Source organism: Polyodon spathula, chromosome 12, assembly GCF_017654505.1.
Source record: "Polyodon spathula isolate WHYD16114869_AA chromosome 12, ASM1765450v1, whole genome shotgun sequence".
NCBI classification, from domain to species: domain Eukaryota; kingdom Metazoa; phylum Chordata; class Actinopteri; order Acipenseriformes; family Polyodontidae; genus Polyodon; species Polyodon spathula.
Genome location: NC_054545.1, coordinates 36768096 through 36780545, shown reverse-complemented (window position 1 = coordinate 36780545; position 12450 = coordinate 36768096). Strand labels below are relative to the sequence as shown.

Sequence of the window (12450 nt, the reverse complement as noted above, 5' to 3'; positions counted from 1 at the left end):
TGATACACTGTAGCGGTATTAGTTTGTGTGTGTGCTCTGTGTTGCTCTGAGCACTGTAGTACGATACACTTTAGTGCTGCATGTTGAGCCACACACAGGGCACAGCCACAATGACTTGCAGCATCGTGCTTGAAAAACGTCAGCAAGCCAGAGGAAGCAAATGTATATAAAGGCAAACTTCGGGATAATTACACCGCTTTTCCTACGCATGCTCGGTCTCCCAAATATGCTTTGGCTTTGCTTAACGATTAAATATCACGGCAACATGAACTTCACGTTTGCTTTAAAAATTTAAAAAGTTATTCAACTTTCTGGTTGCTTACATTTAAAACACGCACACACATATATATGTCGGGTTATTTTAGTACGCTTTTAAAAAATATGAGTATATATTCATATTTACAGTAACTCGTACTTTACACTCCCTCTGTGGCCACACCTATATCCTGCCCTATTTTAACAAAAAAGAAAAAACGCGTTTTGTTCCGTGTGGTATTTGTTTGTTTCACAGCGAGAACCCGGCTGTGTAATTCGATAGCAGCCAGTGGAGAGTGGAGGGGGGGGTAAGGGAATGCTGGGCAGCAATGGAGCGGAGTGCGGTCCAGGTAAAAGCAATACAGAATCTATATTATTTTAAAATAAAACAGAAGATCATTTAAAGTTACATACGCACTTTAGATTAACCAAAAGCTAATGGAATTGATTTCGCCACAGGTACATTTCGATCGCCGCTGTGGATTAGGATTTCAATAAAATTGTAAAAAAGTTACAAGTCGTGTTTTCACATATTTCGGGATTGACTGTTAGTAACGCGTTTGAAATGTAAACTTCGCTGCAGAAAGGGAGGGGGGGACTCTTTTCTTTTTTATTGTCTCGTTCGTGGGGTAAAATTGTCGGATGACGATATTGATAACATTTTTATCGATGGCAGTTTGATTTCTCTTTATAATTTTTGTAAATATCAATATTTTCAATACGATATTTTGCTGTTAATGATTAATAATGTATTGTGTGTCGTGTCGACTGCTGAGTTTCCCCCCACCCCCACCCGGCGTATTTTTCTATATCAAAGACAAATATGATGTTGAACAAGAAACTTGATCATTAGTTTTTTGGTCTTTTTTAAATTTGTTTTATGCTGACTGTGCAATACAGCCACCAAAGCTGCGATATTAAACCGTGTTTCGGCATTTGGTCTTTTAAGAATCGTTTTTAGGTAGAAATTATTTTTTGATAAAAACCTTTTATTTTGCAGTTTAGTTATACATACACACACACACACATATTATATATATATATATATATATATATATATATATATATATATATATATATATATGTGTGTGTGTATATATATATATATATATATATATATATATATATATATATGTGTGTGTGTGTGTGTGTGTGTGTGTGTGTGTGTGTATTTTTTTATTTTATTTGAACATATTACAAAAAAAAAAAAAAAAAAATTTACTATGACGCACATAAACTTTTAACTTCCGAAAGACTTTACTCGTCGGAGCGTTAAAGCAGTGTTTGGCCTTTTTTCTCTGTGGAATTTATCATTTATTTTTGTGCTTCTGAGAAGCACGGCCAGTCGAGCCTGTACTTGTGACTTGTTCAGAGTGAACTGTTATTGTCATATAACACTGTACTTGCATAATTACACGAAGAAAGATTAGTCTGCCAAGTTACAATGTTTTCATATCATTTAAATAGTTTTAACTTATTTTGTAGTGCAAGTATTTGCATGTTATTAAAATACGTCGGCATATTTTAAAACACGGTAACACGGTTTTTATAGTTGACCTTAATTAGTCATGTAATAATTTAATGAAAACGCAGCACTGGAGTTTGGCTTCACTTCTTTGTTTATATATATATATAATATATATATATATATATATAGATTATATATTATATATATATATACGTACTACATATATACATACATACATATGTACCATGTGGTTGTGTGGTAATTATTATAATAAAAAACATTTAGTTTCCCGTAAAGGGGCACAAAGTACAACATACATGTGTATATAAAAAAAAAAGTATATATATATAGAGAGAGAGAGAGTTTGGAAGGAGGTATAGCTGCACGAAACATTCTGAAATAAAATATATTTTTTAATCCTTTTGTGTACATCCAAAAAAAAAACTTGTCATATATACACATACACACACACAGAAATTAATTTGTAAATTACCTTACACACATCTGTACTGTTGTGCTTGTGCCCATTGCTATAATATTTAATCAGAGTAAGATAGTTTGGCCAAGGTCACACAGTCTTAATAAAATATTATCATTTGTTATACAAAAACCGAGGAGCAGAGTAGTGTCAGCTCTACCAGAATGCACACGGCACGTTTTGTATATACATGCATAGATAGGTAGCTTTCTATTCAGAACACAGTTGCCATGTTAACCAATGAGGAGATGAATACAATGAATAGAACAAGCGAGATGCAATTTCATTTTGGATTCTGAACCCCATGACACTGTCTGGCGATGACACGCCTAACATTCTAATACTGCAGTGGTAGCAGCAGGGTTACAGATGCTCTAGAATAGTCAAACAAACTGGACTGTAAGCCAAGACTGCCATCACACAGTGGAGGGGTACAGCGCTGCTGTAGGTATGCGGCTCCTGATGTTAAGACCACATTGTGTCTTGTTTGCTTGGAGAATTCCTTTGGGAGGGGCAAGTAGCCCCCCTTGTTGTTGTTCCCTTGGCTCGAAGGGTTGTAGACGAATTGGGAATTGATTTTTAAAATGAGCTGGAGTTGATCCTGACCCTGATGGTGGCAACCCTGTGTTTCCTGTAACCAGGTGTTTGTTTCGCAACGATTCATGTTTATTTGTTTGTTTCTGACTCATTCCTTCGTCTCGGTAAGCTGCTACCTTTCAGATTCAGCCACTGCTTTTTGCTAACCCTGAGGTTAATATACTGTGCTCTGTAATCCACTGCCGTTACAAATACTGCCGCCCCCTGTGGGTGAGGAGGATAATGGTATATGCAGGGGCATTGATCCCTTTGAGAGTGGTTGTTAGCACCCAGCTCAACATATTGTTTCTACTTCTCTTTACGATGCAAAAGTGTGACCTGCTGATCACAGTATTTTACTTAATTCATAGATGTGTTCTACAGTGGTGTGCAAATGTATTAGAACACCTCATTGCTTCTGTACTGATTTTTTTTGTGCAGATGAGATCAAACCACTGGAGCTGAAAATCTTGAGAGTGTCAAAATAGGCAAATTAGTGATTGTCTAATTGCGTTGATGACTTCTACAGACAGGCAATTCATTTAAAATAGTAAGTGAAAAGGAACGTATAGCCACACATGGTCAAATGCATGAGATTTTTGACCATGTGTGGCTATACGTTCCTTTTCTCTTACTATTTTAAATGAATTGCATGTCTGTAAAAGTCCTGCAGTTCATTTAAAATAGTAAGAGAAAAGTGAGGTTCTCATGCAGGCAGGTATATAAAGAGTATCAGTGACACATCTTGAGGTTTTAATACATTTGCACACTGCTTTGTATCAATTTCTCATATTTGTTCTTTCTTTTCTTTAGTGGCTGGGCGCTCCGTGCTGCACTCGTGGCACGTATGCTTTCTACAAGTCGTTCAATTGCCATGGCGCCGTGGCTGCGAGGTGTCCGGCCGTGTGGAGTCTCGGAGAGTTCTACTTCGTGCGCTGCGGGCCGAAGGAACCCGTGTGCCTCGCTGAGCTCACACTGCTCTGGGAGGACCAGGCACAGCACCACCTGCTGGCCAGCGCCAGACTCTACTTCCTCCCGGAGGACACACCCAAGGGCCGGTCAGGCGAGCACGGAGAGGTGAGGGGAGGACGGCGGGATGGTTTTGTTATGTTTTTATTTCAAGTATTTATAATTATAACGACCAGGGTCCTAGTTTTTCACAGTGAACTGTGAGTTTCTTGTAGTGGCAAAATGTAGGCTTACATCTCAACCCATTAAGTACCAAATTCATTTTTCTTTGAAAAACTCAGAACGTGGGCTGTATTTATGCAATTCGAGACATGGCATTTCAGCTTTTGCGGTTAACAACATTTTGAGTAAGTTATCATAACAGTATAGTTAAAGAGAACATTAAAATAAGAGGCAGATGCCAGTTAAGAATAACGTTCCAAAAAATTACAAAGTAGCCTGTCCTCAACTGTGGACAATGGCACTGAATGGGTTTAATAGTGACATTGTTAGAAAGTGTGACATTGTTTCTGTTTATGTGTGGTGCATTGCCTCACAGATCTGGCTGTGATGCACCTCTCTTACACACGCTTCCAACGTTCCTCACGGGAATCCCTGGAAGCATTGGAACAAACTGCATGAAGCAGCAACTTTTCTGTTTAAACGCTTGGTAAAATAGTACGCAAAAAAACAGAGTCCCCCCCCACGTGTGTGCGTGCGTGCATCCCCACACCCGAGCAAACAGAATGCACTGTCACAAAGCCCCCAGCCTCTCCTACACCACTGCGCTGTGTACAGATTGGTGATACGTGTCACAGTGGTGGCTGCCCATCATAAGCAAGAGGAAGACGCTTGAGGAATCGGGAGTGGCGCACCCCAGCAGTGTAAGGGTTACAGGCCTGGGATCCCAGACCTTCCGACACCATCCCCCTCCCCCCCGCCACCACCCACCGAAGTCTCTCCATGTACCGCGGGCTAATGGGATCAAAATAGAAACTTTTGTTTTCTGAGTGTGATTATTTTTCACAAAATGACTTGTTGGTATGAACGATACCTGAGAAGCTTTTTCCACTGATTCTCGTTTATGTAGGTGACCCTGCCTTTGCCTCCACAGCTTGCTGTACACAATAGCTTGAGAACAGAGACAGTGGTCCATTGTTCCCCTGACTCTCAGGCAATGGGACTTGCTATCTGCTGCTAGGATAGCAGACTGCCTCTCTGATGCCTCTCCTTTGTGAACTCAATACACAGGTGTTATTTTCTGATGACCCGGGGGGGGGGGGGGGGGGGGGGGGGGTTCTAGGGTACGGAGGGAGGGATCAGGGAAGGTCAAGGTCTAAGGACATTGTAAATTACAATCCCAAATCTCTCTACCCGCTCCCACCCAGTAGATTACTAAACTTGAATTGCAGAGCCTTTCTTTATGTCCTGTGCATTTTTATTTTACCATCTGTCTGGGTGGATGTTTTCCCCAGGACGAGGTGCTTGCTGTTTCTAAGAAGATCGTGATCCGGGTGGAGGACCTGGTGAAGTTGGCGTGTCCAGAGCCGCCAGGCTGGATATGGAGCACTCGGCAGGATGGCTCCCCCGACAGCGTCGGGATATTGCTGTCTGGCCAGCCACAGGGGGCCAGCGTCCAGTCTGCGGACACTGCCCAAGGTAGGGTTGCAATGGAGGGGCTAGAAACAGTTAGAATGGTGATAAGTGTAATAGTAGAAGCAGCTGTTGAAGTCCTCTCTTGCCTGCTGGATTCTAGCTCTCTCCTTGTCTCCCCCTGCAGGTGTGAGTGTGAAGGTGCTGAGCTATCTGCAGTATTGTCGATTTCGCTCCATGCACAAACGCATGCAGGGTGTTGCACACGCCTCCAGCCTCAAGGACCCACAGCTATTGGCACTGGGCGGGATCCGGGTGACCAATCACAACACCAGGATTCTATATTGCCGGGACACGTTCAACCACCCAACGCTGGAGAGCAACACCAGCATCTGGACTGAGTTTGGTAGGTCTGTGTGTGTGTTTTAGCCATTGGGTTTTGTCCAGTTAGCAGTCCTTTCAGAGTTTCCATTGTGTGCTGTTCTGGAGCCAGAGATCCACACAATGGGGCAAAATGTGTAAAATATACAGAAAAATGTAGACACGTTTTGGGTGGTCTGAAGTCTGGACAATTAAAAGAATCAGATAATACACATTCTGTATACAGTTTACCCTTAGAAAAACAGTTGGGAGTAATTGTATGTTGTCTGTGTGTAGTAAATAGTACACTGAGAATCAGGAGTTCATCCCCATAGATCACATAGGCCCCTGGCAGCCAGTTTTGTGTGCATGCATGATTTTTAATTTTTTTTTTTAACTGAACCAATCCAATCCCAGGGTGCACTTCTTTGAGCATGAAGGGAAGACCCCGTAAAAGAAAAGGAAGGGAGGGGAGAGGGGCGGAGCTTGGACCACCTCACCAATCGGAGGCCTGGATAGAGAGAATGAAGGTAGGTGTAAGAAAAACAGCTGTTTCTTGTCTGTCAATTTGTTTTTTTCCCTCTCTAGCTTGATTTGATAGGTAACAAGCTCAGATATGGCTTATTGTTTAATTCATGGTAAAGCAAAGAATGGATCAAACTGCTATGCGTGGTAATGAGTGTCATTGCCATCCCTGTATAAATGACTGTCAAAAAGAGATCATGCAATGGAAACCAACAAATCAATGACGTCTGATATAAACAACACACATTCAACTGTGCAGTGAACTGTTTCTCGCCTTTCGTTTACTCCAGTTATTTTGTATTGTAATATGTTAATGTGAGTAATACTTCCAGCTGATTTCAAATGAAAGGATATTCCTTGAAATGTCAGTAGAAAGAATGAAAAAGGAGCTGTTTGTGCGGCGCTGGTCTCTGCTGAGTTTAACCTCTCTGCTCGCTCTGCAGCGCTGGTCTCTGCTGAGTTTAACCTCTCTCTGCTCTCTCTGCAGGACACGGTGACAGGCAGTGTGGAGGAGCAACAGGACTTGGGGGCTCTGGGGGGGCAGTGGCTCCCCCAGCCTGAGGAGCAGCACTTTCTGGAGCAGCTGCACAGCTTCATGAGGGGCCGCAGCACTCCCATCTGCAAGGTCCCGCACCTGGGCTTCAAGAAGAGTGAGTGGCGAGAGCAAACACACTGTATCCAAACACACAGCTATTAAACACACTGTCTCCAAACACACATGGCTATTAAACACACTGTCTCCAAACACACATGGCTATTAAACACTCTGTCTCCAAACACACACAGAGCTATTAAACACAGTCTACAAACACACACAGAGCAATTAAACACACTATCTACAAACACACACACAGAGCTGTTATACACACTGTCTCCAAACACACAGCTATTATACACACTGTCTCCAAACACACAGCTATTATACACACTGTCTCCAAACACACAGCTATTAAACACACTGTCTCCAAACACACATGGCTATTAAACACACTGTCTCCAAACACACACAGAGCTATTAAACACACTGTCTACAAACACACACACAGAGCTGTTATACACACTGTCTACAAAGAGAAACCAGCGCTGCAGAGCGAGCAGAGAGAGGTTAAACTCAGCAGAGACCAGCGCTGCAGAGAGAAGTTAAACTCAGCAGAGACCAGCGCTGCAGAGAGAGGTTAAACTCAGCAGAGACCAGCGCTGCAGAGAGAGGTTAAACTCAGCAGAGACCAGCGCTGCAGAGAGAGGTTAAACTCAGCAGAGACCAGCGCTGCAGAGAGAGGTTAAACTCAGCAGAGACCAGCACTGCAGAGAGAGGTTAAACTCAGCAGAGACCAGTGCTGCAGAGCGAACAGAGAGAGGTTAAACTCAGCAGCCTCTGACTGGAGGAGTATTAATCTCGAGTGGCTGTTTAACCCAGCCCAGCCTCTGACTGGAGGAGTATTAATCTCGAATGGCTGTTTATCAGGTTGGCAGTATTCCTGTTTCTGATTCACATTCTTTGTTCCTTTTGTTTTCTCAGTTGATCTCTTCCTTTTGTATTCAGTTGTCAAAACAATGGGTGGATATGAAACGGTAAGTCTTTGGGGGGGGGGGGGTTTGTATTTGTTTATGTATATTTATGTGTGTGTGTTTTATATAAATATTGTTTTACCACTGAATTTCCCAGGAGACTTTAAAGTAAAAGTTAACACAAGGTATAAATGCATACTGACTCCAGCAGATATCATTGAATAGAGTTCAGGTCTTCCTGTTTATCTGGCTCCCTGTCCATGCTTCCTGCCTCCTGTAGGTGACGGAGCAGAAGCTGTGGAAACACGTTTACAATGAGCTGGGTGGGAGTCCAGGGAGCACCAGCGCTGCCACCTGCACCCGGAGACACTACGAGAGGTATGACCCCTGGTCTAACACTAGCACTAGTGTCACCCTGGGTCCCGCTCAGCTTCTGCCTTCTGTTGGGATCACACAATCCCAGGTGCCCTGGGCTGCAAGTCTCATTGTTCCTCCTCTTGTTTCTCCCACTCTTCAGACTGATCCTGGCATACGATCGCTATTTGAAGGGAATTGAGCAGCCTGTCCCCCTCCCTAAACCCCGGGCTGGAGCAGCGGCCAACGAGAAAGGGAAGCAAGTGAAAAGAACCACAGCAGAGCCCCCCCAGAAAGCAAAGAAGGTGAGAATGCAACTTGATTCTTCTGTATGTATCCAGACTGAACAGCAGGGATGGAAGTAAGACTTCTATTGCAGAGCAACTTCACCCATTCCAGGTTGTACTACAAGCTTGGTCAGCCACAGCATATCGGTAACAAGCTCAGGTATGTCTCATTAAACTCATAGCAAAACCAGGAATGGCTCAAACTGCTATGTAAGGGCAGTCGGTTCAGTTCAGTGATGGTCTGCTAGAGTATATCTTATCAGCCGGTTTGGGAGATCTGCCCTTTTAGAGTTCTGGGATAGGGTTCTTTCTTCCTTACTCTGAACAGTCCAATGTGACTTTTCAATGTGTTTCTTTTCAGGATCCTGTGTTTGTCAAGCAGGAAAGCATAGTGGAAGTGAAGGTGAATGGAAGACAGAAACGGGCCAGACGAAGAGCGGGGAGCGCTTCGAAAGACAGCAGCAAGCAGAGCGTCAGAAAGGAGCAGGGCCAGGGACAGGAGCTGAACTCCAGTGTAGGCGTGAGGATGCAGGACCAGCAGACAAGCTCCAGCCCTGCCCTAGGGGTGCGCTCCCTGGGCCTGCAGGACGACAGTATCCCCCCTCTCGCTGCCCTGCAGAAGCTGCACCCTGCAGTGGGGGGCTTCTCCTTGCCGCAGGGTCTCTCCCCCCTCGACGTTCTCAGAAGCCGACTCGGATTGGGGCCTTCTTCAGAGAGCCCTGGTTCGGCCTCTCAGGAGTCCAGAAAGACACTTGTCCTCTTTCAGCCTACTGCTGGAGACAGCAAGGTCAGCGGTACCCCAGGTAAGGAGCCAGTAGCCCCAAATCCAGCCCTGAAACCCCACGGAGCCCCCTTTGCTGCCAGCCGGGGCAGGTTCCCCATAGCTCCCCTCAGGATCATCCCCCTGGACATCGACTGCAGCCTGCAGGTTCAGCAGCTCATGAAGCGCTCTCTGGGCCACGCTCAGCTCAGCTGCTTCACCAAGAAGCTGTCGGAGGCACTGTCCCAGGACCTGAGCAAGACTACACAGCCCAGGGATTCCGTGCCGAACACTGAGGAGCAACAAGCAGTCCCTCTGAACCTGAGCAAGCGAGCCCAGGTGAAGAGGCCAGCTGACTGTGCAGAATGCCCACCTCCCTCTCCCTACCAGCCCAGCCTCCTGCACTCCTCTTATCCGCTGTACACCCCCCAGCCCAGCCAGGCCAACACGGCCAAGAAACTCAAAACCGAGCCGGACTCTCAAGAGCAGGCTCCTGCTGTGGGACAGAACGGCAGACTGGGGTCAAACCCTGCTCAAGCTGAAGAGAAGCCTGCAGACCTGAGCACACCCAGACGGGCCAGAGCAGCACTCCGAGATGGGGAGGAAAGGGCAGGCGAGCCAGGCCGGGATGCCCCATCAGAAATGCAGGAAACCCGCGAGCCAGCGGCCTTTTCCGCCACGTCAGAAGACCTGCTCTCTGCGGGAGATGCCTGCACAGGCTCCCCCGCTCTGCAGCGTGCTTTACCCACGAGACCTGGCTTGCAAGGGAGTGTGGCGGCTGAGTCTGAGGAGCAGGGGGAAGCCAGCCCCACAGCCTATCCCTTGTATCTCTTCCGGGGGAGGCAGGTTCAGCTGGGAGAGTCGGGGGCCGACTGCCTGAAGCAGGTGAGCTCGGAGATGAGCGCACTGCTCAGCACCGCGTCTGGGGCCCTGCAGAACCAGAAGTCCTGGGCCCTGGCACCACATGGCCGCTGAGGGACTCACAGACTCTCATAACCATAAACTGTTTAAAGTCTATTAACAAGGTTCCCCTGGAGTACATGGAGCAGTCAGGGAGCTCCCACTGTTAAGAATCCTCTGCTTTTCTATGACTTGGTGCATTTGAAGGTGATGCTGACTGCTAGAAGAGTGTCTCAAACGAAACTAGCTGATGCTGTCTGATTAAACCTATAGTTCAGTACATGCTGAAACAGTACATGCCGCTTCTTTATTAGAGGCACCTATGTCTGGGTTCAATACTTGACTTATGTGTTCTAATTGATAGTTATTTAAGGTATTATCATAACTGTTCTTTGACGAGAAAGTCGTTCACTAGAAAAAAGGTGCTTATTGCCACAAATAAAATTGCTGGTCACCTTGATAAAGTTTAGGAATGATAAAGTGTTTTTGTTTGGAACTTGCACAGGTCATTGCACAAATCCGATATAAAATTGATCATAGTTAGCATAATGCAGTTAGGTAGTGTCTGTATTAAGATTATCATTTTTCATTCCGTTTAAATGTTTCTAATGATGAGACAGTAAGGGTTGCTTAATAAGCTGTAAAGTATATTGCTGATTGCTTGTATATGATATGCTGTGTGTCGCAGCATCATGTGAATGAGGGAATAGGAGCTTTGAAGTGTGCTGTATAATTTGCTGGTGATCTCAGTTTCACTGTTCAAGTAAGGTGCGAATCCCGGGTCTGGCAGTTGCAAGGCAGGCAGTCCTCTCCAGCAGCAGCAGGCTCTATTGAGGACCTATACTGTGTGCTGGGTGTATGTGTGTGAATAATTTTTCATTGCTATTTATTGTTGTCTGCTGTTTTGTAAACTGATGCCCATACTAACGGGAGCGGCTCTCTTTGAGTGATCCTTTTCTTTTAAATATTCAGGTGCTGGGTAACTCTGAAAGGGCTTGTGGGGGAAGCTCCTGCTGTTTCAGGAAACCCTCATGTTGCTGTTTTAGGGATTTATTTTTGAATTGTGTAATAATGCGTTCTGGAATTCTAAAGCTAATCGAGAGCAAAGGATCCTGGAATGCAAATGTTTTAAATACAGTTACCACTGCCGTGTCTACCAGATTTTATATATTTTAATCGCTGGACTTTCTGAAATGTGTTACTATGCATTGTTAATAATAATAAAAAAAAGATAATTAACTTCAAAATAAACACGTGTTTGTCATGTAATAATCCATACAATTGCTTCATTGCAAATACTAGTTGAAGGCGCCCGAGTGAATTTATTGTCTTGGATTGTCTGAGCCTTTTTAGAAACTCCAGTTTTGTCTCTCTGATGTTTAAGACACTTGGACTGCACCCTCTGTTAGGAAATGTGTGTAGAATCTTACCGGAGAGCCAGCCTGGAGGACACATCTGTGATGACAGTTGAGTTTCAGCAGCATCATAGAATACAGTGGCCACTAGAGGGAGATGTGTACCAGACAGAGTCAGCAGCAGCTTCCTCTGGTTCCACATTTTGTTCCAATCACTGTTTCTGGAGAATTGGAAAGGGATACCTGCTATAATTTGACCCCACACAGGTTTCTTGCAAATTGTTCGCTCTAAATAAGGCATGGCTTTGCTGCTGTGCAAGTAATGTTGAACGCACTTCAAATATACATGTAATAAAAATGATCAAGATCCTTTCCACCCGCTCACGTCAAGCTCCTCAGTCTCTCCTTCACCTTTCTGATTTGCATGCAGCCTGTGGACAGGCTGAGAGATTGAACCTCAATCGTTAGCACTGGCACCAGTGTCCTGCTGCGGCACTTGAGCCAAAACAGAAGCAAGTAAAACTGAATAGGCAGTCCTCTACATACAGACACTTACTGGAGCCTCTGTTACATTCCCAACCTCAGGTGGGTATAATAATAAGAACAGTTCAGTTCTAACACCTGCTCTTTAACCTGTGTAGCTCCTCATAGGCTGTAGAGAGAGCTCCGAGTTACAAAATAAAATACCCTTTTCTTGTGGAGATATTTTCATAGGTATGAAGCTTTGAAATCAGAGATTTGCATGTTCCCCTGTCATGGCTGCACCCTGAAGCAATTGCCCAGCTGGAACAATAGGGCTTTGTCTCCCTGTGCTCTTCTCCAGGGACAGAGCCTCACTCACCTCAGTGAATTAGGGCACTCAGCCCAGCTATGCTTGAGCTCTTCATTCATTGAAGAAGCATGGCCATGGTCACCAAACATGCAGCCCCATCGGACAAGGGTGGCCAATCCTGGTCAGGGAGGGTCATTGCACTCCTGGTCTCTGTTCCAATCCTGTGATAAATTGCACCAATTCAAACACAGCTGCTTTCTCTTCCAATGAGAGAGAGCAAGGGGTTAGTATTCCATTGATAACAATACTA

The 12450-nt window shown here is 44.8% G+C and overlaps 1 protein-coding gene across 1 annotated transcript; it reads left to right on the top strand.

Annotated features, from left to right (window-relative positions):
• Positions 1-516: 516 nt before the first annotated feature.
• On the top strand, positions 517-11313 carry LOC121324503 (AT-rich interactive domain-containing protein 5B-like). The gene is made up of 10 exons (XM_041266476.1): positions 517-605; positions 3591-3854; positions 5201-5384; positions 5506-5724; positions 6096-6208; positions 6691-6853; positions 7723-7775; positions 7993-8090; positions 8230-8371; positions 8715-11313. The coding sequence occupies exons 1-10, from the start codon at positions 585-587 to the stop codon at positions 10086-10088; spliced, it is 2631 nt and encodes an 876-aa protein (XP_041122410.1). The 5' UTR covers positions 517-584; the 3' UTR covers positions 10089-11313.
• Positions 11314-12450: the final 1137 nt, after the last annotated feature.

Bases quoted from the DNA above. Each gene is read 5' to 3' on its own strand.
- LOC121324503 (XM_041266476.1), top strand. From the start codon at position 585: ATGGAGCGGAGTGCGGTCCAG. The intron at 606-3,590 runs GTAAAAGCAATA...TCTTTTCTTTAG, and splicing joins TGGAGCGGAGTGCGGTCCAG to TGGCTGGGCGCTCCGTGCTG. The intron at 5,725-6,095 runs GTAGGTCTGTGT...ATCCAATCCCAG, and splicing joins CAGCATCTGGACTGAGTTTG to GGTGCACTTCTTTGAGCATG.